Below are 26,358 nucleotides of genomic sequence, written 5' to 3' on the forward strand. Positions count from 1 at the left end.
TATTGTTATAATTATTTTTTAGAATATTTTTATGTTAAAATATATTAAAATAATATTTTTTATTTTTAAAATTTTATTTTTAAAATCAGTATATTAAAATGATTCAAAACTTAAAAAAATAAAATTTTTAACCCGCATTTCAAAACACTTCCTTTGTATAAAAACTAGCATTGCTGTAAAAATAACTTCATGCCATGGAGCAAGCAACTTTCAACACAAGTGCTTTCACCTAACGTCGTTTTGGATCCTTTCTGGTCGTAGGTCCATTGAATGGGATTTGGAGGGTTGTCGAAATTGAGCTGTTTCTCGGCTCTAAATTCATGTCAACATGCTCTTAACTTCCAGGGGGGTTTTGTTTTCGCCATAAAAACCTTGTTTTACAAAATTGTAGATTTTTTATTTGAAATTTTATTTATATTTTTAATATTTTGATGTGTTGATATTAAAAATATTTTTTAAAAAATAAAAAATATTATTTTCATATATTTATTTTCAACATTTCATTTGAAATTATAGCAACAATTAATTTTTAATTTGAAATATATAAAAATAATTTTTTTTTATTTTTAAAAATTTATTTTTAACATTAATATATTAAAACAATGTGGAAATATAAAAAAATAAAATTTAAACAAAAAAATAATTTTTTTATTTTTTTCAAAAATATTTTTAAAACATAAAGATAAATTGGCTTTAAAAGAATTAAAAATTAAAATAAATTATTTAAAAATTTATTTTTTATTTAATTTATTTTTTAATAAAATATTAAATATATTCAAATACAAATAAATTGTTAAAATAATAAAGATATATTAAAAAAATAACAAAGATAATACGTATATGTATTAGTGTAAATATTTTGCTATATAATTTTAGCTATGTTGAAGACCACTTAAAAAGAAAAAAATGTTAGTTTTCAAATCAATAGACCAAAATCTTTATTTATAAATATCTAATAATGAGACTTAATAAAGTTTATAAATAATTAAATTAGATGAGATGTAATTAATATTATGAGTAAAATAATAACAAAATCACTTTATAATCAATGAAATGAAATGGTTTGTGGAATGCATCAAACATGAGTGGAATTAGAATTTTATAAATGAAGGAGCCAATAACAAATATACCATGATACATTTATAAATAAATAAATAAATAATAGTTATAAAAACATAGAATAATATGAAATGTTTTTTTTTAGATGGAAAAGATGCATATTGTTTTTTTTTCCTTTCAAACATCTTAAAAAAAATATTATTAACAATTATATAAAAATATTTATTTCGGATATTTAAAAATATGAATTAAAATCTTGAACGATAAAAGAAACTCCTAAATATTTGTTGATACCAAATAAGATGCAATATCGGACGGGAACGGAATTAAGTCTCAACAAGCATGCACAGCCCCACCTGCAATAACAATTTTCTTTTTCTGGAAATAAATAAAACAAGAAATTAATTAGAAAAAAGAAAGAAAGGAAAAACGGAAGCTACTCTTGTTGGGTAGGTGGTGCCAAGTCGAACGTTCTCCCTTTCTCTCTCTCTCGCTCCAATCCTTTCTCTCTCGCTCTAGATTCACTGATCAAATCCCTGATCCGATCTGTAAGTTAGTACATCTCCTTCTCCTTCCGTTTATTTCCAATGCGTTCGATTCAATCCCCAGATTCCTAATATTTTTTGTATTGTATTTTATGTTTTGATCTTAAGTTATACTTCTCTAATTACAGAGATCCCTCTCTGATTTTGGCCTTTTAGATCTTTTTAGTTTTTGGATCTCGGTGTTTTGATTAAATTACAGCTCGAATTTTAGGTGTGAAATAGGGAAAATTGGAGGGCAAAATTGGTCTTGAGAATTTTTGTAGATCGTTAGGGTTAAATCAGTGGTATTTTAGATGGCTACGAATCCTCCATTTAACGTGATGGAGGATCAGACGGATGAGGATTTCTTTGATAAGTTAGTTGATGATGATTTTGGGCCCCCTAATTTGGATTCGGGCCCTAAAATCACAGAGGGAAGTGATTCTGATGAGGCGAAAGCCTTTGCCAATCTCAGTATTGAGGATACAAAAGGTGGATTCGAGGGGAAGGTTGAAAATGATGGTGCAGGATTGGATGGTGTGGAGGCGGAGGAGAGTAATGCGTTGGAGTCAGTGAATTCGTTGGGCTTGTCTGATGGGGTGATTGAGTCAAATAACCATGGGATTGGATCGGAGGTTGTGCCTGAGACTACTGTTTGTCAAAGCAGTGGATCATTGAAATCAGGGGTTAAGGAAGTGGGGTGGGGTTCGTTTTACGCAGATTATGCGGAAAATGGGAATCATGGTTTTGGTTCGTCCTCTGATTTTTTTAATGATTTTGGACGCGGTTCAGAAGATTTTCCTGCAAATATAGTTCAAAAGGCTAGTAATGTAGAGAATATGGGTGGTGGAGGTTTGGATAATTCGGTCAGTTATGAGCAATATCAAGATGGTTCACAAGTTTATGGAGGATCGGTGATGGAGAGTGTGAATGGACTGGACTCGAGTAGCGGTCAGTATTGGGAAAACATGTATCCTGGATGGAAGCAAGATGCAAACACTGGGCGGTGGTATCAAGTGGATGCTTTTGATGCTACAGCAAGCATGCAAGGGAGTGCCGATGGTGCTTTGGGGGTTGAATGTGTGGCTGCTTCGGCCTCAATCTCTGATGGGAAAACAGAGGTTAATTATTTGCAGCAGACTTCACAGTCTGTGGTGGCAACTGTGGCTGAGACTAGTACAACCGAGAGTGTGTCTAGCTGGAATCAGGTTTCCCAAGGGAATAATAATGGTTACCCTGAACATATGGTTTTTGACCCACAATATCCTGGTTGGTATTATGATACAATGGTGGGAGAATGGCGCTCATTGGACAGTTACACACCATCTGCACAATCAACAACTGTTCAAACTAATGATCAGCAGAATCAAAATGGATTCGCATTTAGCAATCCTTATTCCCCAAATAGTAGTAGCATGAATGCTGAGTACGGACAAGCTGACAAGTATGGCTATCAGGGCTATAATAGCCAAGGCCTACATGGCAGCGGGGGTGAGTCTTATGGTAGCTACAATCAACAGGGTTTGAATATGTGGCAACCTCAGACTGCTGCCATGACAGATACTATTTCGAATTTTGGTGGAAACCAGCAATTAGAGAATTTATATGGTTCAAATGTGTCCATGAACAACCATGTTGATCAACAGAATGCTTTTAATTATTCAGGGACAGTTCCATCATATGACAAAGCAAGTCAAGGTTATGCTGAGGCTAACGGATTTGTTGGGTCACAAAGTTTTGTACAGGGCGGGAACTTCAGTAAGAAGAGTAATCAGGAAACTGTAAAACAGAATGAACAAGCAATCTTTTCAAATGATTACTTTAGCAGTCAGAAACAAGCAAGTGTTCCCCATCAATCATTTCAGAGCAACCAGCAGTTTTCTTATGCTCCCAACACTGGAAGATCATCTGCTGGGCGTCCTCCACATGCACTGGTTACTTTTGGATTTGGTGGGAAGCTCATAGTGATGAAAGATAGCAGTTCTCTTAGGAAAACATCCTTCAGCAGCCAGGTGAGGCTCTGAAACGCTCTCTTTCATAGTTCTTTTTCTCATTTTTTTGCATCACATTATGGGTGTTTCTCTTAACTGATAATTTGGTAGCCAGAAGTCTTGGTGGGAACGAGAATTAAAAAGTGCTTGGGATTTTGTGTCAGTTCTCTCATAAATTAAAAGAAACTATTAAATTTTTTTTTTCTTGAATGCTGGTATTATTTATGGGCTAAAAATGTGTACTTTTTTCATGTGAAGGATCATGTAGGAAGCTCAATCTCAGTTATGAATTTGATGGAGATTATTTTAGGAAGTAGTGATAATGCTTCAAGTGTTGGAGGGGGCACTTGCAGTTATTTTCATGCTCTCTGCCAACAGTCCTTTCCAGGTCCTTTGGTGGGCGGAAATGTTGGAAATAAAGAATTGAATAAGTGGATTGATGAGAGAGTTGCACACTGTGAATCACTTGGTGTAAATCATAGAAAAGGCGAAGTATTGAGGTTGCTTCTCGCTTTACTGAAAATAGCTTGTCAGCATTATGGAAAACTTCGATCTCCATTTGGAACTGACAATTTATTGAAGGTAAATTACAAATTTCTTTTTCAATGTTTGTGCGCGCGTGTTACTTTTCTTTTAATTTGAACCTTGCAGATTTATGCTCTATGTCACCCATTTGGATTTGTACAAGCTAATTTGATTCCTTTAACAAAGCAAGTACTTGTATACATTTGTTGTTGGTTCTGTGACGAGTTAGTTAGAAAAAAACACTTTTGCAGTGTATCTTTATTTTGATATGTTAGTCTTTGGAAACATAAGACTATGAAATGCCTCTCCCTCTCTCCAACCAAAAAGCCAGAAATAAAATTATCTCCTCTTGGATTCCCTGCTTTTCATGCTCTTTTGTGATGTTTTTCTAAAAGATGTTCGAAATGTCTCAAAATGCAAGACTGTTTCAAGCCCACTGGGAATTAATTTACCTTGCTTATTTCAGAGAGAATTGGCCAGACATAAGTGAAAGGGCATGCTGCATGGGGTATCTAATTTCTAAACTAGAAAAGAGTAGGTGGTCTGCCCACGTACGAAAGCACATGGGCTACTGGAAACATTTAAGCAACCTGCATTTAGTGTCACTATAATCCAATTAATGATGCAACGAGTTTGTTGTGGGTTTATTTTCCTTCTCCTGATTTAGTTCCTAATATTTGCTTTCTTGATATTTGATGTTACATCATTGAGTTTCACATCATCTCCTTACACTGTTATTTATATGATAAAATGGGTCCTTAATATTATTGCCTTGTAATCATATCTGAATAGCCACATATAGAAATGACTAACCTGGCATTTTGAATATCATTTCTATTTTTGTAGGAGAGTGATGCTCCAGAATCAGCAGTTGCAAAACTCTTTGCATCTGCCAAGAAGAATAGCACACACTTCAATGAGTATGGTGCCCTTGACCACTGCTTGCAGAATATGCCCTCTGAAGGACAAATTAGGGTATCTCATATACTACTTTGCTATTTCTCAATATTGTATTGACATTTTATCTGTCTTGTAAAAGATTCTGATGTATTTACTAGGCAACTGCTTCTGAGGTACAACATCTTCTGGTTTCTGGAAGAAAAAAAGAGGCTTTACAATGTGCACAAGAAGGCCAGTTGTGGGGACCAGCACTTGTTCTTGCGTCACAGCTTGGTGATCAGGTTTTTCGTCTATGTTACTCTGATGCCTTTGATTTTATTCAGATAATTTCACGGACGAGGAAGATTTTCAGATATTCACTCGCTTCTCTCTCTCTGTTTGCATGTTTTTGGGGCTGGGTTGATACAGTACTATGTTGATACTGTCAAGCTAATGGCACTTCGCCAGCTGGTAGCTGGTTCTCCTTTGCGAACATTATGCTTGCTAATAGCAGGGCAACCAGCTGAGGTATTTTCCACAGATTCTAATGTACATGGTGGCTTTCCTGGTGATTTGAGTATCCCTCAACAACCTGTCCAGGTGAGATAGTGATGCATGAATTGTCCTACTGAATTAAGGGCTGAATAAGTGTGCTATGTTGTGGATTCTTTCAGTTAAAATCACATATTTTGCTATCAAAAACTTGAGAGGATATTTTGTAGTGATGGAGAACCTTTGAGAATGAAGCCGAAGGGAAGAGAATTGTGTTTTGGATTTTGTTGATAACACTACCGACCAGCTATATCAACTGTGTTGTTTCCACATAATGGGTTTATTGTTAGCTCTCAAGATATAGAATAACTAAGCTTTCTCCTCAGTCCTGTTCACAAGGATACTGAATGCTTATATAGGCTTTGATGTAGCTGTCATGTCACCGCCATCTTTTCAATTTGTAAAAAAATTGCTTGTAATTTACCTTTGCCACGACTAGCTCTTCCTTTTTTATTTCCTATCAAAAGCTGAAATTTCTAACCTGTTTTTATTGGTGTATAATTTTATATATGCTTTGCTATCAATTGCAGTTTGGGGCAAACAGAATGCTTGATGACTGGGAAGAGAATTTGGCTGTAATAACTGCAAACAGAACAAAAGATGATGAACTTGTGCTCATACATCTTGGAGATTGCCTATGGAAGGATAGAAGTGAGGTATCTTTTTTTTCTTTGGTCCTTTGTTTGGTGGCTTCATTTGAAAACCCTGTATCCTGAAACTTACATGAGAGTGGTTACTCAGATTACTGCTGCACACATCTGCTATTTAGTAGCAGAAGCAAACTTTGAGTCGCATTCAGACACTGCAAGGCTATGCCTAATTGGAGCAGATCACTGGAAGCATCCCCGAACATATGCTAATCCAGCGGCTATTCAGGTGCTCGGTTATTTTGTTCAACCCTTGTGCGCGATTACTTATGATTTATTTATGGTAGCTTATTATGGGATGGTTGCTTCCAATGCAAATGAACAGCTTGTTCTGCACTTCTTGGCTGGATAGATAGGTTTTGGTTAATTATACAATCACTGATCAGAATCCAATCTTTATGAGCAAAATCGAGAATGGCGACATTTTGGAATGTTTCTTGTGGTTTCAAACTCAACCTTTCTCTCTCATATGATTTCTCCTTCAACGGAATCTGACTTGATTAATTTAATGGGATGTATTGACAGAGAACTGAGTTGTATGAATACTCAAAGGTGCTTGGTAACTCCCAGTTTATCTTGCTACCGTTTCAGCAATATAAGCTTATCTATGCATACATGCTGGCTGAAGTGGGCAAAGTCTCTGATTCACTTAAGTAAGGGGATGGCAATTTTGAAGTAGATGCTTTATATAATTTGTCCTTCAGTTGCCTGAATCTGGTGAATTTATATAGGTATTGTCAGGCTGTTTTAAAATCCCTAAAAACTGGTCGAGCTCCTGAAGTAGAAACATGGAAGCTTTTAGTATTATCCCTTGAGGAAAGGATTAGAGCCCATCAGCAGGTAATAATTTATCATGAACTCTACTTTCTTTCTTTATGTTTTTGCTTTTCTGTATTCTGACCAAGATCAAATATTCTATTTTTCAGGGTGGATTCACCACAAATTTGGCTCCAGGAAAGATAGTTGGCAAGTTGCTCAACTTTTTTGACAGTACTGCACATCGTGTTGTTGGGGGCCTGCCACCACCCGCACCATCAGCATCTCAAGGAAGTGTGCCAGATAGCCATCACCAGCTGGTGGCTCCCAGAGTATCAGGTAGTCAGTCAACAATGACCATGTCATCGCTAATATCTTCTGCTTCAACAGAGCCCATAAGTGAATGGGCAGCTGATGGCAATAAAATGACAATGCATAATAGAAGTGTTTCAGAGCCAGACTTTGGTAGAAGTCCAAGACAGGTGTGTTATCGTCTGCAAGTTGAAAAACGACTTAAATTGCTTGATGTGTATGTTAGTTATATCATGTCTTCTTACTGGCTTGTGGTAGGATCAGGCTGATTCATCTACACAAGGAACTCCTTCCAGCACACAAAGCAAGGCATCAGGTTCAGTGGGGTCATCTCGGTTTGGTCGTTTTGGTTTTGGATCACAGCTTTTGCAGAAAACTGTAGGGCTAGTCTTAAGGCCTCGCTCAGATAAACAGGTAGATTGATTTTCATATGTGATTTCTGTTAGACTTTTTCAGGGAGAAACTATGGACAATCTCCTGGTACTCTTGTTAACCATCATTTTTATTGTGACTGAAGGCTAAATTGGGTGAAAAGAACAAATTTTATTATGATGAAAAGCTCAAGAGATGGGTGGAGGAAGGTGTTGAACCCACAGCTGAAGCAGCAGCCTTGGCACCCCCTCCAACAACTCTAGGCTTCCAGAATGGAGGCTCTGACTACAACTTGAAATCTGCTTTGACGAATGAAGTGTCTCTGACTGATGGGAACTCAACGTTTAAGAGTCCCACTTCAACAGACCATCCTTCAGGGATTCCGCCTATTCCAGCCAGTTCAAATCAATTCTCGGCTCGTGGGCGCATGGGTGTCAGGGCAAGGTAATTTTGAAGCCTTATGTTTTTCTTCTCTAAATAATGAATATCATGAAAGTTGGGATGCTTGTCAATAGAATTTTTGATGAATAGATAAAGTGAAGGTAAAGTTTTGTTTTATTTTACTAAGAATATGTGGTATGGGGGAAGAGTGGATTAGGGAAAACACACACGAAGGTTCTATCATATTGTTGTGGAATGCCCAGCAATATGGCTAATTCTTGTTATCCAGTTGGAACTCCAATGTACATTGAGTTCCTAAATCCTAATCTTGTCATCCAATTGAAATGGGTGGCTAAATTGATATAGTAAGCTTTGAAGAGATTTACTTGTCCAGGTTAAGGACTTTTGTTCCATTTTTTTTAAGTGATTTAATTAATACAAACTAATATCAATCATGGGTGTTTGATAGGTATGTTGACACCTTTAACCAAGGTGGTGGAAAACCAGCAAATCTGTTCCAGTCCCCGTCTGTTCCATCTGTCAAACCTGCTGTTGCTTCAAATGCGAAGTTTTTTGTTCCCGCGCCCGCACCCACACCATCATTAGAATGTTCTATGGAAGCTATAGCAGAAAACATACAAGACAATGCACCCACTGAGAAACCTTCTACATTCAATATGAAGGAGAATGATTATCCACAGCCTTCCACATCTTCATCAGCAATGGCTATGCAAAGATTTCCAAGCGTGGATAACATTACGAGAAAGGGGGGTATGATAAATGGGAAAGACTTGGTTTCATCCAACTCACGACGAACAGCGTCATGGAGCGGGAGCTTCAGTGATTCATTTAGTCCTCCTAAGGCAATGGAATCCAAATCTCCAGGGGAGGCTATGGGCATGATCCCTTCATCATTTATGCCTAGCGACCAATCCATGACACGAATGCCAAGTAGTAGCAGTTTTGGAGATGAACTTCATGAGGTGGAACTTTAATTTGAGCAATGGAGATGTACATACCAAGTTTTGCTCCTTGTGGTCGATGCAATACTTGGACGGGCTCCATCCAGCACATCCTGGAAGATGCTCAGTGGTGCTGCATCAGAATCGGGTCATGGAGAAGCAAAACATGTTTTCTATCAAAATTTCCACAATCCTTCCCACCTCCTCTAAATGTATGTTCAAATGCAGATGGCGAATGTATTACTGTAATCTTAAGCATAGATTTTGTATGAATGTCACAGGAGTTGCCACCATCAGAGGTTTGAGGAGCTGGTTTTTTAACCATAAATCAAAGAAACCCTGCGTTGGCACACCATTGTACAGTTAGTTCATTTGTTCATTTGTTGGGAAGAGTAAATGTCCATTGGAAGTAGCTAGTAGAAATCCCCTCGGGCTCAGAGGTCTTTTCCAGGGGAAACATAGTGTACTCATTTTCCAAAAAAAGAAAACGAGAGAAAAATAAAACGTCTTTTATGTTCAATTGTATTCCAATGTATGCTTTCAGAAGTTGAATTATTGGTATCCTAAAACGTTGAGGGCTGCTTTTGGCTAAAATGGGCTAAGAATTTAAGTTGCATGTGCGCAAGAACTCTTTCTTTTTGTTGTCTTGTAACATCTCATGTCGAAAGGTTCTGCCACTCTCATTTTCACTGTGTTAATGGATTGATGTCGTTATTTTTGTTCATACAAGTATCTTTATCCAAGAGTTCCATAAAATATCCTTGCAATTTTCATATAGTGCTAGATAACGCGTTTAGTTAAAGATTAAATAATTATTTATGAGCCAGTATTAATTTTTTTTTGACTTAGCTCCAGGGCCAGGGCCGAGCTAATTCCAAGGGTACACGGGCTCTCGACAAAGAATTCATAATTAATTCATGAGCTTTATCTAAATCTGATGGCGTACCAAGTAAAAGTCAAACCTGAGATCTTAAACAGGAACATGCATTCCAAGGTATTCCTCGTTAGGCCAGCTCCATAAAATTAGCCAATATTAAATGTTAATAAAGAAATACTTACATTAGAATTGTACTTAATAATCGTGGATTATTTTTATGAAAAACCTCGTTATATTATAATTTACATACCACTGATAAAGAAATAAAATAAATCTACGTAATAAAAATGTATTAAGATAATTATTTCGTAAATACCCAAACACGAAAGAATAAACAATTTAAAATAAATTACTCAAAGAATAAAAACACTAACTCATATTTATTCTTCTCCAACATATTGAGTTGGATTCCTTTCTAGATTTGATGAGTGTAGGTGGGCATGGATTCTCTCACCTCATCTTCCAGAAATCCTTTGTTATTTCCGCGCATTTTTTGACGCTTCGTTTGCTCTTTCTTCAGCAGCAACATTCCCTCATCAGCCTGTAATGTGCCCGCATGGACGGAATCACCCATCCATCAATTGATTCAATTCCACAGAGGCTTTGAGTTTGTTATGGAGCTTGAAATTGTCTCCATCCCCGCTGTTGAGCCCTAATTTTGAGAGCTTTCCTAAGATAGTTTGATGGATGCTTAGAATTTGTTTGACGAAATGCCTAAAGCAATCTGTGTTCATGAAATATTTTGATTTTTGAGTATTATGGATGAAATTATCACCGTAATTATGAATTATGTACAATAATTTTGTTATTTTGAGGCTTTAGCGCACATATAAAATTCAGAAAAGTAAGAACACAGTCAAACCTTAATTTTTTTTAATCATCCCAAGATATAAGAACAAAATCACTTAAAGTAAATATTTTACAATCTTTCCAAACGTGTTTTGAATTAAATTAATATTTACTTATCAATAGCTATTTATTATTTATTCTTGTAATTAAAGAGACTATTTACTTTTTTTCTTTGACTTTTTAGATTTAAATAATAAAAAACTATCAAGACTTTAAAATTTATCAAATCAATATGAAAAATACGTTCTTAAAATATTATTTTTTTATTGATCCATAATTCAAAAGCACCCTTATAATTAAATGAAGAAAAGAAGAAAAACTGTAACTCGCTTATGGCAAATGCTTCGATGGTTTGAATGTTTATTTTAATCTGTAACCATTTTAGGAATTATCAAAAACAAATACCGAAATTCATTTTTACCACAAATTTAGAATGGAGATATTTTGGGAGAAGAAAATTGAAATGGAAAACATTAATTAGGAAAAGATAAAAGCAAAAAAAAATAAAAATAAAAAAAATCCACGGCGAAGGAGTAGTGCTGTCACAAACTCACAAGAAAAAAAATCCACGGCAAAGGAGTAGTGCTGTCACAAACTCACAAGAGAGACATTGAATCGCTGTTGCTCTCTCACTCTCTCAAGCTCAAGCACAAGCTGCACAACTCCCTCAAAGACTGAAAAAGAAGAAGAAGAAAAGCTCGGTGTATCAGCGCAGAGAGAGGTGGGGGCAGAGATAAGTAGTTCAATCATGGCGGGCCAACACGACGACTTAGAACAACTCCTTGACAGTAATCTCTCTCTTTCTCTAAAACCCATGTCTTCATTTTCTCTATAAAAAATCTGACAATTCTTTTTATATGTATTTTAATCTCTTTACAGGTGCTGTCGATGATTTCCAGACTCTCAACCTTGCTCCTGCTTCTCAAAGGTCTGTCTCAACAATTTTTTTATTTTTTTATTTTTTTTATCTTTGGTAATAGATATTGGTGATTTTTGAAAATTATGGCTTAATTTATAGAAGTGGAGATGGTAATGAAGAGAACAGAAAGCAGAAAGAGGAAGAGAAAGGGACCTGTCTTCCTTCATTGCCAACTGGTGTTCAAGGGTTGGGAATGGGATTGCCTGACTTAAAAAGCAAGAAAAAAGGCAAGCAAAAGGTTTCTAAAGAATCCCATGTTGAGGAGGCTCTTGATAAGCTTAGAGAACAGACTAGGGAGGCTGTTAAAGGATTGGAGTCTGTCACTGCTGCCTCTAAACCTGATGATTCTAGCCAAGATGCATTTATGGATGATTGGGTTAAGCAGTTTGAGGAGCTTGCTGGTTCTCAGGTATATCATTTTGCCTTTTCTCTTTGTTTCCTTTCAATTGCGTATTTCTATGGTTTATGAATTATGGTTGAGATTTAGGGTAGTTAGAACCGAGGAAGGCTTTTTTCGTTGATTTACATGACATAGCTTATTTCCTCGTTCCTATCAGGAGGATAACTTTTAGTTCACTTTCGAGTTTTAGGTTCGATAATTGTGGTTATGAATATTGGTGAGATTTTGTTTGGTAATTGGGGATTGATACAGTGCATTCTGTCTTAAGTTTTGGGTCACGGGGTTTACAAATTCGATCACTTGCTTAACAATAGCTATATTGCCCGACTCGTTCATAATGGTAAAGAGTTTGTAGGAAATTTAGATGCCAATTTTTTCTGCTATCCTTCGTTTTAAAATAGTTTAGTTTGGTTTTGTTGTGGTTTCATATATTTGAAAATAGTCGATCATCACTCAGGTAGGGCTACCTTGCTTGATTCGGTACTTGTAAAGCTGTTTTTGTATGTGGATAGGAAAACCTTACTCTACTGAAGGAATTAAAGGATGTTTCTGTCAAAAGCTTGTGGTAATTTACTTGCAGTAAGTTTGATGTTACTATGCTTAGTCATTGCATGTTGGGTGATGCTCTTTTGGCATAGCCTATAAATGTTATTATTGACCTTCATGAAAAGTGACAAACACAGAGGGTGCACAAGTTATGTAGAATGCAGAATCTGTCAAGGAACACTCGGTGTTCATGTGACATAATTAGTAGTTAGACTGACTTGCATCTGTACCCTTAATCACTTCTCTGGATGCTTCCTAAATTATACACCACATTGGCTCATTTTGGTGAAAGGCACTAAGCATGTAGATATTTCTATTGTTGCTTGATTTCTCATGACAAGCATCTTAGATAGGCCTAGAAATGGATGGAAAGCTCTAATTTGCTATTCAAGTTTGGAACAGATTATGTTCATCTCGTAAATTGCTTATTGCAGTATTATTTTGCTATACTTGTCGATCTAGGATCTTCTCTCAAAATATTGACTTATATTTTATATATATCAATAAACAAGTGAAATTCATATGCCCATGATGTGCTCAACACAGATGATTTTAAATTGGTTATGCGCCTTTCTGTGTTTCATATTGAATGTGGTGTAGTTAAGCACAATGCTGGTTGAGCTCTGCATTATAATAGGCTAATTGCCTCAATCCATGATTTGGAATTGTTTGAGATGTAAAAATATTAGTTACTGAAGGTTTTTTTCCCCCCCTTAAATGTAATGTTGACCTCTTAAATCTATTAGATATGAGGCAAATATTATTCAACTATGGAGTAATGTCTTGGGGGCCTTTTCATTTCACATGACAAGGTTCATGGCAGAACTGGAATTCAGTGTAATGTTTGCTGCAATACCAACATTGAGCTTTATGGCTCAATAGCATGAGCATCCGTCAATGGCCTGCTTCACTTGCTAAGAATACTTTGAGATGCCTTTTTTTGAAAACCAAAGTGGGTTTACTTCTTGGAGTCATATCAGTTTGACATGTTACTCCGAGGAAGAGATTAGGCAAGGTCTGTTGGTTTTACATGTTTAAAATGTAAGTGGAAACTAATTTGGCACCCCAAGCTTTAGGTGGCTCTTCTTCATGATTACATATTCTCTCTCTGGATATCCACTGCCCATCAGTCTTCTTACTGTTCCTTATCTTCCCCGTGATGAAAATAGTGGATTTGGGCCAGAGAGCATTTGAAACTCTAAACATTGTTCATTTGTCTTATGCTAACATGCTTCCTCTCCTGTAGATGGCGTGCATGCTTCATTTTGTAGGTTATAACGTGTTATATTTTTTTTTCCTTTTAATTTTCTTCTCCAGGACATGGAATCTATTGTGGAGACCATGATGCAACAGCTTTTATCTAAGGAAATTCTTTACGAACCCATGAAAGAAATTGGAGAAAGATATCCAAAGTGGTTGGAAGAACACAAAGCCAGTCTGAACAAAGAAGACTACGGGCGTTACTCACATCAATATGAACTCATAAAAGATCTTAATGATGTCTACGACAGTGATCCTAGTAACTATAACAAGATATTTGATCTCATGCAGAAAATGCAAGAATGTGGCCAACCACCAAATAATATTGTCCAAGAGCTTGCTCCTGATATCGACTTTGCTAATCTCGGCCAAATGTAAGTTAACTATCATATGCAATTTTTGGCATTCTTGGATGACCATCTCTGTTTTTCTTCTTTTAAACCTCTTCGAACCTTGGATCAAGTGCCAAAGGGTGCGGTTGGAATGGGATTTTAGGTCTAGTCTTGTCTCGCTAAGGTAAAAAAAGGAAGCAAGATTCCTTGATTTTTCACTGGAAAATTATCTGGCTCAAAGTTTAAAGAAAAAAAATCTGATAGCTGACCGACATCCTTGTGTTGCAGATCTCCAGAGATGCTCGAGGCCCAGGGAAATTGTTGCGTAATGTGAAGCCATTCCTTTCCTCTTGTTTCCTATTTTCACTTGCCGTTTCCTTCTATCAGATAGGTAGTTCTCTTGATATGTTTCTGCAAAATAAAAATAGCTTGGTGAGATTTTAAGGATTTTCAATTTTTGTAACAATTAGAAGTGTTCAATTACTAGGGCTTTTGATCCATTTTGAATTTGTAAGTTGTATCTGATTTGAGGGTTTCTTGGAAATTGGAACCCAGATTTGTGGAAAGGGGGCTTTTGAAGCAAATTCAACAATAAATTGCTTGGTGCTTCTTTGAAACAACCTTGTGTACTAACAGCATTGATATTATTGGTGTACTAATTGAAAATGATCTTCAGCTATCACTTGCGGTTTTCAGACTCCAGTTCTAAGATTATGCCGGGGAAGGTACCGTCTTTGAAACCTTGTTTTTCATTTCTTTTTTCTCTGTGTTTACAAAACCTCGTTATCAGAATGCTTTGTTACCTAGGGGGACTAAATTTACTCACAGTTTGGTCAATTCAGATGCTTTGAATATGTGATCTGAGTTGACTCGCATTTAGGTCAATCGAATTTAATCGATCCAAGTCAAACCAAAATCATAAGGGAGCCATTTACTCTTTGAGATGAACACAAAAAACAAGCATTACCTCAAAGTTGGTTAACCGTATTTGAACAGCCTTTAAACGGAGTAAAATCTCATTCCTATGTTAATGCAAATGGAAAGGGGCGCTGGAAGGTTTTGGATTTTATTCCAGGGTGATTAATAGAAGATGGCTCCTACAGAGGATCTTTTAGGTGTTTTAAAGTTCGTTCATGGTGGTTTAGTCATTTGTAAGCGTAAACATAATCATATTCTCTCCTCCAGGGAGGAGAGGACGGGGGCTTTTTTACCACATTCTCCTGCCTGTAGGAAGTCCTTAGGGACTTTGCTTTGATCCTAATCCAAATCAGTTGACAGAGGAGATTCTTCTCATTAACTAAAATAAAAATTAAAAAAAATAAAGGGTCTTTTACTTTATTCAGTTAGTGTTTTTTTTTAGTTTTATCTTTTAATATATTAAAAATTAAGTTTTATATTTTATTTTGATTTTTTTAATATAATTATCTTAATCTTATAACTTGATATATGAATTGATATGTATATAAAAAAATTGATCTAATATATTATTTTTTTAATTTTTATTAAAAAATTTTATTTTAAATATTTATTTTGATTCAAACTGTGATTTTACTGGTCATTTTATTTATTTTTAATTTTATATAATTTATTTTTAATAAAAAATATTAGTAATATTTAATTTTTTTTATTAAAAAAATAATCTAATTTATAATGTAGTATGAACCATCTAATAACCACTAACCAATTGGTAGGAAAACACCTCCATTTATATTATTATAACAATTACAAAACAAACTAAAGCGTAAGGATTTATTCAAACAAGGACAAATACTGTTCACAGACTATGGACTGGAGTTGTGCTATTTTTATTTTTTTCACTTTGGTCCCTTAACTTCATTTTTTGATTGTATCCTTTAATTGTGAAATTAGCACCCAATTACTTCAAATTTATTGGCTAGGGATAAAATTAAAAGATAGAGGACCAACTTAGAAAAAGCACAAAAAATGGATAGTGTGTTTAAAGTTCATGTAAAAAACACATTTTGAACCTCTAATTTATAAAATTAGATCTTTTATATTCCTTATGTTTTTCTAAATTTAATTTTTATATTCAACTTTATTTTTATTATTTTTAAATTTCTAATTTTTTAAGGAGAGAAATTTTTACCGAATTCTAGTGTAACGAGAGAAAGTTATTATTTTCATGTATTTCAACCATCAAATTAGTTGATATTAGCATCTACAGGTTTCATTGGATAATGATTGTTTCAAATCTCAATATTATCTAAAAAACTAGATCAAAGTAGAGGAAGAAATATTTAACCGGATTTGATTTCATGTTTTAGGGTTGTTTTTATAGTCTCATGGGTTGATAAATTAGTTTTTAGGTGTTGTAAGGTTGTTTATGAGATTTATTTTTTGTTAAAATATATTTAAAAAGGGAATGTTTTTGACAAAAATATTTATGTCCTGATTTTTCGACCACCATAGTATGGTGGCATTTTAGGTAGACAGACAACATATCACCTGATTTATTTATTTTTAGATAAAAAAATAGGCAATAGAGGATCCTCTCCTTAAAAGTATTAAAAATAATATAAAGCTGGGGAGTGCGGATCTGAACTTTTTTATGGGACTTTTGTTTTTGCAATTTTTTATTTAGATGCAAATATAAGTTTAATAAAAAAATTATTAGATGTGGTTAAGTTCTTGATGCGGATAGGTAATTAGAATAACACAATATCTGGGACTTTTTTTAATGCATTTTCTTCTATATTTTTTTTAAAATATAGTTAAATCCTTTGTTATCATTTAACCTTTTTTTTTAACTTAAAATATAAAAAATACAATTTCATCATTTTTTTCCACTAACCTTAAAAAACCTATAATAATTGGGATCATGTTTTGACCTAAATTCTAAATTTTGTTTGTTAATTAAAATTCAACAATTAACCAACCACCTTGAGATCTTGTTTGTTAATTAAAATTCAACAATTAACCAACCACCTTGAGATCGAAGACTTCCTCTTCACCAACAAGCCTCTCCTTTTTCCTCCAACATCATTCCTCTTCACCGTAAGTTGTTCTGTTTATTATGTCTATTGAGTCTAAATATTAATTAAGTTTGTATGCTTTAGGACATCAAGTCATGGTTCATGAAATTTGACTGTATGCCACCAAATTCACGGTCCTGGTTCGGTTATCATACCATTTATGCATGGTAAATACAGATTAATTAGGTTCCATTGATTTGGAATGGATCCTATGGCTGAGTTGGCTGAGAACTCGATCCTTCGCTCTTATTCCCGCGATATGTTGTAAATCTTTTGGGTATCTTTATGAGAATTTCCATAAGCAGTGCTCGGGAAGAATTGGTTCATAGCGTAATATATTTCTCATCGTTTTTCTTCAAAGAATAATTTGACAAGATGGCTGACATTGCTACCAATCTGTTTTAACTTAGAAGCCCTGGAGATTAATGTGTTGCATGATCTGAATATTAACGCAGCACTGTCAAATACGTTGCATCTTCCTTTGTATTCAAAGGGTTCTGGAAAGTTGAAGAACGCCCTGGTACCAGTATCCAGGAATTCAAAAAAGGTAAATAAAAGATGCAATATAATACATTTTTTTTCTATTTTCTTTCTGGTCTTCTCTCGGGGAAGCAATTGCGTTCTTTCTTCTGTTCAAATGGCTTGGTCGCAAGACATGAAAAACGTTGAAACGCATAATGGATTGAAAGTCACATGCCTTCTCCAACTATTAGAGGAAAATTAACTTTGAAAAGAAGCATAAATAAGATTAGATCCCATATTTTATTGGATAAAAGGTCCAAGAAAGAACATGCTGAAAAGTTAGAATAAAAAAGAATCACATGTATTCAATGTCATCTTCAACTTCAAGTGGTGGTGGTAGAGGCACCCACCTGTTACCATATCGCATTATGGTCCAGGCATGGAGTATCTCTACCTCATCTGTATATTCATGCTCTGGTCCCAATTAATAGAACAGTGTAAAAGACCCCACTTGCTTGGAAAACCCATTTTGTTCGAACGTTGGGGGTAAACCGTAGAATCGCATACCTCCTTCAATTAGGGCATAGGACAAAAAAAATATTCATATTCTTCTTTCTTGATAAAAACTGGTTCTAATCAGCCTGAAAGTCGCTGATTAGTGAATATGATCGATTTTGATTGTAGGCTTGGATCCCAGCTAAAACCAAAAGATGCTTTCTTTCTCTTTTGGGTTTTTGTTAAGTGGGGCATCGTTGGATGGCAGACAACTCGGGTCTGACACGATGTGACTGCTGAAATTGGAAATATCTTTCAGGGTGGGACGACGGCGACGTTGTTGTTGTCGTTGTCGTTGTAATAGAGGCTCTGTTGGGTTCCGCTGATAAATCGCTGTCACCGGCTAGGTTACGTGATGGATGTGCTCGTGAATCGGATTTGTACGAGGGGAGGGGATCTCACTGATCCCATTGAGCAGAGAAGAGTGAATCACAGCCATCGACCAAAAAATATCTTTCGCGATAGCCAAAACTTTAAAATAGAAGATTAATTTTGGATGGGATCCAGATACAGATATAAAAGCCCCGAGGGATGGCTGTCAAAGATTTGAAGGGCCTCTTATGAATTAAAAACAAAAAATATACATCAATGTAGTTTCTAACATTTAATTTTTTTTTGGTTGCCTACATGATTTTTTGCTTTTTTTTTTTGGTGCAAACTTGGGTTAGCAGGCGAGCGTTTGATGTTCTATAATTAAAAAAACAAAAACAATAAAAATAAAAATAAATTTTTTTGAATATACAGTGATATAAAAATGAATTTGGTTGAATATATAGTTTTAGAATAAATTTTAATATTTTTAAAACATGAGGTACAAAGGAGACAAGCCATCAAAGATAATATTTTTTTATTTTTAAAATATTATTATAAAAAACTTTTAATTTTAAAATTATTCAATTAAAATATATAAAAATAAAAATAATTATTACAACTTCAAAAATTGATTTAGTATAAAGCTTCAAGTTAAGACCTAAGTTGACCTTAATTATTGTAATAATAAAAATTATTATTATAATTTTAAAAACTTGAGTTGGGAATTGAAAGAGACAAGATTTGGGTTACATGTTGAAAGAATTGATACAAGTTAATTAAACACTACTAGAAAATACACATGTTATTAAATTAATTAAACACTACTAGAAAATACACATACACATGTTATCAAATATAATTTTATCTTAATCTTTTTTTTTTAATCTTATCTTATTTATTATTATTGTTTTCAAGAAGATAATAACCAATAGCTATATAAAAAAAAAGGGTAAATCCTAGCTCAACCCTCGGAAGCTCCAAAAAAGGTCCTCTTGTGCGAGACCCCATACCCAAGCTATGTTTAGTGACCCAGGCAAAGTCGATCTAGCTTCTAAATTATAAGCTAATGATGTAACAATCAATTTTGAGTGCTCCTTTTCTTTCTACAAAAGTTTTTAAAATTTGTTACTCAGTTTGTATTGTTTTGAAGGTAAGACAGTAAAATAAACGAGTTTTCATAGTTTGTTTTAAAGATATCACAGGAAAAAAAAATAATACTGCAAAGCTACTTGACGTTTTTTTTTTATTAATATAAATGTTTTAATTAATTTATATGTATCTTAACTAATTTTACAGGCTTTAAAATTAATAATTATATAAAATTTCAATAATCTTAAAAATACTCAAACTCATAATTTTTTATAAATAAATTTAAAATTTAACCAATTAAATTATTTTTCAGAATTAAAAGGGATTAAGAGAAATAAATGGTTAATTTATACTTCATTTTTGTACAGATGCTTCTTATTCTCAAATAAATTATATATTTTTACTTTAAATTAATATTTTTTGAGTGCATAATTGTGTACATTAGACCAAAAATGTTAATATTCATCAATTTTATGTCAAAATCTCTTTAAATTAACTTCATTTTAGCGCATAAAATATGAAAATTAGAAATAAACTATAAAAGGAATGGGAAAATGTAGGAATTTTTTGGTATATCTAATTGATAAAATTTATAAGTTTGTAGCTAAAATTAGATTCCATAAAAAAAGAAAGAAAGAAGGTCTAAAAGTCACAGGTAGCATAACTTAGACCGCGTCATGGGCTGAAAGCATTGGAATGGGCCAAGCGTGAAAATTTTTACAAAACATGGATCCATCACGCCAACAACCAGCTTGTCTTGTTAAACTGAGCGGACTTGATGCGGTCATGACCAGAGCCTGGCGCTTGCCCAACGTGTTCTTCATTTGTTTCAAACCATCTTGGGCAGCACTCTTTTTATTTATTTATAGTATATTTGGTTTTCTTTTTATTAATTAAAAAATATTAATATTCTGTTACTTTTTAGTCTTCTTCTTTATTATTTTGGTATTTTAAAATACCTTAAAGTTTTTGTGAACTGTTTACATTGTCTTAAACTATTTATTTAACCCAAGCCCTTTTGCCATTCCTTTCCGAAAACAAATAATTCTGATGAAACATCCTTATCCGACCAAGCCCACATCACCCGATGCATGTTTTTTTTTTTTTTTTTTTTTTGTCTTTTCATTTTTTTTTTCATGCGAGAAGCATATAATTTTTTTATATATAAATATAATCAAACTGCAAAAACAAACACTGTGTTAATAAAAAAACAATGCATCAATAATAATGACATTGAAGATGGTTACACAGTGAAATGGGAAAAAAGTATGGGATCTTAATTGAGAATAAGAAGCATCTGTACAAAAATGGAGTATAAATTAATGAAATGCACTAGAAATACAACTTTCCATGGTTCTCGTGACCAAGCTATGAACCCAAATCAAACAATCTTTATACGTTTAAAGCGGCCACCTTTTCATCCAACATTAATCCGGGGTCTCCCGGTCAGGACTGGGGCAAATATTACAATGAAGCTTTAAGCAAAATCAGACTTCCCCATTTATCCTTTCTTCGCACGTAGACAAACCACCTTCAAATCAGTCGACAATCAGATAATCCTTTCAAGTCCCCAGGACAAAAAAACACAACGATTGTGGCCGTTAATCCACTAATATAACTTGTTGAATCCAGAAGGTGGCGAAGATTCACCCAATCTAGGGAAGAAGTTTTCCCTTTCAAGTGATGCTTGAAGGCTTGCCATGATCTTAACCAGCGATACCCAGAGAAAAGGTGCAGCACAGAATGCGTAAGCAAAAATAGATAAACATCTTATAATACCATTCGGGTAGAGAGGAAATGCCATGACCAAGAGGACCCCGAATATCCCTAGGCATGGAGTCAAAACTGGTAACATCGGCAGCATAAACGCATTGATAGCTATGGAGCAAAGTGCAAAGGAACCGAGCAAGTACAATCCCCAGCCTAATAATGGATGAATTGTGCAAGGAATGATGATGGAGGGGAGTAAATAGGATGCAAGAATTGACCATATTGCCAACATTTTAAGACCGGCTTGTATTACGGAGATGTTCTTTTCTGTTCGCCGATAGCAAATCTTGGAGATATTCGGCCGTGCTAGACGCGTTACTGCTATTATACCTAGGTAAACTATGCACTGAATGAGTGCCATGGGCGTTTCTGTCCCGTATCTGCACGAGAAATGTTTGTTACCAACATTGCTACGACAGCTTTCAGGATTTCATGAAATGTTTGGCTGTTGAGAAGAAAACTTACCCGAGACTTTGGCGACGTTGTTCATGCCATTGAATGCCCAATGGCAAGACAGGCCATGACCACCAATACCATGGTTTCAACCATGATGCACCAGGGAAAGTAATCACGCTGTTAGGCCCACAGGGTACGTTCCAGCGGAGTCTAAGATCTGAAACCAACAAGAACCGAGCACGATTTAGATACGGTCACATCACATTCTTCTTGTGATTTTAGTCATATTGCAAATGCATTATATGATGACATCTAGAATTAGTGACAGAAGTAGTTCAAAGCATAAAAATTTGATTAACAGGGCAGCGCATCCTTGTTTGACTCACAATAATAAGTGGCATCCATTTGGTAGCCCAAAGGAAGTCTATACGACCCGTTGACTGTGGTGCCATTTAGAGGTGGATGGAACATCGGCATATCAAGCAAGTCTGGGAAGTAGCCACTAATGAAACCTTGGTCTGCGCCATCTGGGTTTTCTTTCCCAATTTCCAACTGATGAAGCATGTCCTTGAACACTTCCATGGATGGCTGCGATACCAAAGACAGAATTCCAAACACGAGTAAGAAAATAAATTTACTTTATTGATTGATGGGACTTTAAAAGAAATAAATAAATAGAGGGCGAGGTGAATCAACATACCTGCAGCACAAAGAGGCCAGTATGGAAGATGCAGGGGTTGATGAATACTGCACAGAATTGTCCACATTGGAAAAGCTCATCAGCTCTTCTAAGGAAAAGATTGTCAGCATCAAGCATGACGACCCTCTCATATTCAATCAATTTCCACACGTAGAGTTTGTTCAATGTTAACTTAAATCTCCTATTAAAATTGGGCTGGTTCTTATAAGGATTGTCCACATTTTCCACTCTCATTACCCTTGCGCCATCTTCCTGCTCCCTGCATCACAAAACAACTACTTTTTACTTACACTTTTTTGTGTTTTTTAAATCAACGATTATATCAAAACCACCGTACGTTTAATTTAACTAATTCCCTCACTAAACAAAGCAGTTGTCTTCCCAGTTAAGCTGGGGCATCGAATGGGAACATATACATTGACTCAAGTATTCCTTTAATTTCCTCTGGCATTAATTCTCGGGTAGGCTCATAAATTTGATGGCTTAAAACATCAAATGTAAGGTCAATTTATTATCCTATACATCTCTCTAACTCGGCACATGCGGAGGGGGTGACTTTTGACAAAGAACGCTAAGATTAGATAGAAAATCGATAACTCTGCGTGTACAGACATGGAATTCTAGCAAGAGACCAAGCCAGTCTCACATGCAAGGACGTGGGCTGCACACCCAGTCAGCCACAGGGGCATTTAATTAATCCGCCAGTGCCCATTTTGCGTGGCAAGTGGATTTTCGGTCAGACATGGGAGCTAGCTACCCTGATTACACATAAGCAACTTGCTAGATAATCGAACTAGACACCTAATTCTTTATTCAACGAACAGCCGCAGGACCCGCAGAGACAGCTACCATTCAACCCTTAGATCAAATATGGAAGTAGATATTTTTAATGGCTGCTCAGAGCGTGTACTAAACATGTCGTGGTCATTATCTACCGACGGTCCACAAGACCTCTTTCTCTTTCCAGGAAGGAGTAAAAATCACAGCAGTTGATTGGTTCGACGATCTGAATATTTCAAACTTCCCGTCTCGATCTTGACGCGTTTTAGACCTGTGCATTTATTACCAATTATCTTAAAAGCTATCATTACTATATAGATTAGCACCCTCTCTTCTGAATTTCCGGATTACGTACTAATGATTTTTGCTATTTTATTCATTACATCCATCATTGCTTTAAGGAATTAATAAGCGGGACCGCTTCTTATTCCTTCACCTTCTTAAATACACATATATCTATATATTTCTAGATTTTAATTAAAAAAAGACTTTTAGTTTCAATAACGGGTTTTGGACAAAGGAACTTGGTTGGAAGTCGACTTTAGGGAAAAATAAAATAAAATAAAATAAAATAAAATAAAATAAAATAAAATAAAATAAAATAAAATAAAATAAAATAAAATAAAAGATAGCCATCCACCAAATAACACTCAATCTTTCCTTCCTGGGATGTCATCTTAGGACACCATCCAAATAACAACTACAGTAGTAATCCTTCCCTCCTTAGTCCTCCCCATCTGCGAGTCCGGATAATTTTTATTTTTGAATTTTTTAATAAAAATATCATATTAATATTTATATATATGTATATTTAAAATATAAAAAAATATTAGCTATAAAACACTTCACGAAGGAGGGCCCCCCAAGTAAAAATCTCCCCAAGGAGAAGCATTGAACAAATCCCTCCCCGCAATGCTAGGCACCGTCTCCGAACGAAGGTCAGCAACCTTAACTCAATCAAGACTTGATTACCAATCGAATCAAGCCACGTTAATGGAAACTTGCTTGAAAGGATCAATGCCCAGCAGAAGAGAAGCATGTTCTCTCTGGCCCTTGCCTAGGACAACTCATGTCACGTGCCCTTTCTTAGCAGTGAATTACACTCATGTCACGTGCTCTTTCTTAGCAGTGAATTGCTGCTATATGTCCCATCTATGTCAGTATCCACCGATCAACCCCCACTGGACTCTTAACTAAAACTCAAACGTCTCATGACCTGGAATGAGTACACTTGTGAATAATGTTATAATGTTACCCTTCAATCAGTTTTTTTTTTTTTTATCTGCTAAGAAGAGTAGGTGTTGAATTGTTGATCCCAAACCCTATGCTCTTCCGACATACTGATTTCGACTCAGGTTTCACCTAACACCGAGATTTTAAATTTGAAAAAACATTCTTAAGAGTAAAAATCAGAGAAAGTATAGGGCTGGTAAGAGGAAATATGGGAGCGGCCCAAACGATAGCAATTTATGTTAGAACGACGTCATTAGAGTAACGGAGAGGGACAAAAACCGGCGACCTTAGAAAAACGATAGAGAGAGAGAGAGAGATTTGGAATCTTACATGGTATGAACCCAACGGAGAGGAACATCGTGGGAGGCAATGACGACGAGATCAGCATCCACGTGTAATCTAGCAAGAGATCTGAGCATGACACGTATAGCCACGTAGAACTCATAGTCTCTTGGCGTCCCCATATACATCATCGTCGCATATGCATTTTTGTGCCGCTGGCGTTGCCCCTCTTGCTGCTGCTCCATCTGGGGTGCCCTCATGACCTCTCCAAACGCTGTCGTTTTATACACAGCGAAAACTAACACCAGCAAAAGCCTCAACATTAACCAAGGCTCTCGAGAAGAAGCCATGGTGGGTGGGTTTTAAAATTATATGAAATCAAGAGAAATTAAAGAGCCCTTTAAATTGAAAGATTAAAAAAAAAGGGCAAGGGGCGGGGGTGTTGTTTATGTTAGCTAACGTGATGAGCTTGAAAAATATATATGATATAGTAAATGCAGATACTGTTTTTCTTGCTTTCTCGATGAGTGTTGTTGACATGTCTTGGTTCTGTCTCTCCTTGCGTTTTTATAGATAAGAAGTAGCTATGACCTATGAGAGATAAGGGCCAGCTCTGGAAGGGGGAAAGAGATGGAAGCATACAAGGAAAGCTCTTCAAAACTAATAAAATGTTTATTTTGCAAAATAGAGTCGTTTTTATTTGTAATTTCAATCCTGTGACCAGCATTTTATACCATATTTGTGAGTGCGGTAACGTTTACTCGTTAGGATATTTTTTATTTAGAAATATAATAAAATAATACAATTTTTTATCTTTTAAATTTATTTTTAATATTAAATACATAAAATAATTCTAAAAAAATGAATTTAAAATTCAAAAAAATTTAAAATATAATTAGACCGTGACACAGAAAAGCGTTAGCCGTTGGCCATGTACAAAATGGGTCTTGGTACCCCTGTACGGTCAATATTAACCTTCTCTTCTTCTTCGGAGCAAGCACTGTCGTCCTTTTTATTTTTTCTTGGTTGTGGAAATTGGATATATTTTTATATTTTAAGACTTCATTATAAATTTCAAAAGCAAAAGGTTTTTTTGTTTTTAGCGATTGACGAGCCTAAGCTCAGACTAAAAATACAAAGAGTTAATACTTGTAAAATGCAAGCACATGTATATAATTTTAGGACAAGAGATTTTTTAATATTTTATTAAATTACAATATTTCTTTATCAAAAAACTAAAAAAAACTTTTTTTTGTTAATTTCTCAAATTTGTTATGAGTTTGGAAAACACATTTTGGAAATTCTTCACAATTTCTCAATATAAGTTTTCCACTTTTTTATACAAAAAACATAAACAATACAATTTTTCTTTCGTATACAAGCCCTTTTTATCAATATTAAAGATTAGAATTATATTTTTATCTTTTTATTTTTAGTTGGTATCATAAATTTAATTTTTATTATAAATATAATGTAATTTTTTAAAGTCAAAATTATAACTTTTTCATGATAATTTTTAATTTGAATGAAATAAAATTGATATTCTATAAGTAAATCATTATGAATAAAAAAAATATGAAGATGACTACTATAAATTATGATTTTTATTTTTTTATAAAAAATAGCTATAATTTTGATGATTT

General features: G+C 34.8%; 3 protein-coding genes across 5 annotated transcripts; 2 read left to right on the forward strand and 1 right to left on the reverse strand.

The window, feature by feature from the left end:
• The first annotated feature begins 1,434 nt into the window (after nucleotides 1-1,434).
• Nucleotides 1,435-9,512, forward strand: LOC105108750 (protein transport protein SEC16B homolog). 2 transcript variants are annotated; one of them, XM_011003187.1, is made up of 13 exons: nucleotides 1,435-3,595; nucleotides 3,833-4,156; nucleotides 4,946-5,074; nucleotides 5,158-5,280; nucleotides 5,408-5,578; nucleotides 6,061-6,186; nucleotides 6,272-6,406; nucleotides 6,703-6,830; nucleotides 6,909-7,017; nucleotides 7,104-7,415; nucleotides 7,504-7,659; nucleotides 7,763-8,061; nucleotides 8,468-9,512. In XM_011003187.1, exons 1-13 carry the CDS (start codon nucleotides 1,898-1,900, stop codon nucleotides 8,991-8,993), a joined length of 4,236 nt encoding a protein of 1,411 aa, XP_011001489.1. In that variant the 5' UTR covers nucleotides 1,435-1,897; the 3' UTR covers nucleotides 8,994-9,512. The 2 variants fall into 2 exon arrangements, with proteins under 2 accessions (XP_011001489.1, XP_011001490.1); XM_011003188.1 differs by having other exon boundaries at nucleotides 7,510-7,659.
• Nucleotides 9,513-11,243: 1,731 nt separating this feature from the next.
• On the forward strand, nucleotides 11,244-14,825 carry LOC105108751 (peroxisome biogenesis protein 19-2-like). The gene is made up of 5 exons (XM_011003189.1): nucleotides 11,244-11,474; nucleotides 11,566-11,614; nucleotides 11,705-12,014; nucleotides 13,869-14,185; nucleotides 14,432-14,825. The coding sequence occupies exons 1-5, from the start codon at nucleotides 11,435-11,437 to the stop codon at nucleotides 14,475-14,477; spliced, it is 762 nt and encodes a 253-aa protein (XP_011001491.1). The 5' UTR covers nucleotides 11,244-11,434; the 3' UTR covers nucleotides 14,478-14,825.
• Nucleotides 14,826-20,810: 5,985 nt separating this feature from the next.
• On the reverse strand, nucleotides 20,811-25,296 carry LOC105108753 (putative glucuronosyltransferase PGSIP8). Of its 2 annotated transcripts, none has more exons than XM_011003190.1 (5): nucleotides 24,764-25,296; nucleotides 22,421-22,679; nucleotides 22,107-22,308; nucleotides 21,790-21,937; nucleotides 20,811-21,704 (listed from the first exon to the last, which is right to left on the reverse strand). In XM_011003190.1, exons 1-5 carry the CDS (start codon nucleotides 25,063-25,065, stop codon nucleotides 21,164-21,166), a joined length of 1,452 nt encoding a protein of 483 aa, XP_011001492.1. In that variant the 5' UTR covers nucleotides 25,066-25,296; the 3' UTR covers nucleotides 20,811-21,163. The 2 variants fall into 2 exon arrangements, with proteins under 2 accessions (XP_011001492.1, XP_011001493.1); XM_011003191.1 differs by lacking the exon at nucleotides 24,764-25,296 and adding an exon at nucleotides 22,758-23,704.
• Between the last annotated feature and the right edge of the window lie 1,062 nt (nucleotides 25,297-26,358).

This window comes from Populus euphratica, unplaced genomic scaffold, assembly GCF_000495115.2.
Source record: "Populus euphratica unplaced genomic scaffold, PopEup_1.0 scaffold427.1, whole genome shotgun sequence".
Lineage (NCBI taxonomy): Eukaryota > Viridiplantae > Streptophyta > Magnoliopsida > Malpighiales > Salicaceae > Populus > Populus euphratica.

Bases quoted from the DNA above. Each gene is read 5' to 3' on its own strand.
- LOC105108751 (XM_011003189.1), top strand. From the start codon at position 11,435: ATGGCGGGCCAACACGACGACTTAGAACAACTCCTTGACA. The intron at 11,475-11,565 runs GTAATCTCTCTC...ATCTCTTTACAG, and splicing joins CTTAGAACAACTCCTTGACA to GTGCTGTCGATGATTTCCAG. The intron at 11,615-11,704 runs GTCTGTCTCAAC...CTTAATTTATAG, and splicing joins CTTGCTCCTGCTTCTCAAAG to AAGTGGAGATGGTAATGAAG.
- LOC105108753 (XM_011003190.1), bottom strand. From the start codon at position 25,065: ATGGCTTCTTCTCGAGAGCCTTGGTTAATGTTGAGGCTTTTGCTGGTG. The intron at 21,938-22,106 runs GTGAGTCAAACA...TGTTGGTTTCAG, and splicing joins AATGGATGCCACTTATTATT to ATCTTAGACTCCGCTGGAAC. The intron at 21,705-21,789 runs GTAAGTTTTCTT...TTTCTCGTGCAG, and splicing joins CAACGTCGCCAAAGTCTCGG to ATACGGGACAGAAACGCCCA.
- LOC105108750 (XM_011003187.1), top strand. From the start codon at position 1,898: ATGGCTACGAATCCTCCATTTAACGTGATGGAGGATCAGACGGATGAG. The intron at 4,157-4,945 runs GTAAATTACAAA...CTATTTTTGTAG, and splicing joins GAACTGACAATTTATTGAAG to GAGAGTGATGCTCCAGAATC. The intron at 5,579-6,060 runs GTGAGATAGTGA...TATCAATTGCAG, and splicing joins TCCCTCAACAACCTGTCCAG to TTTGGGGCAAACAGAATGCT.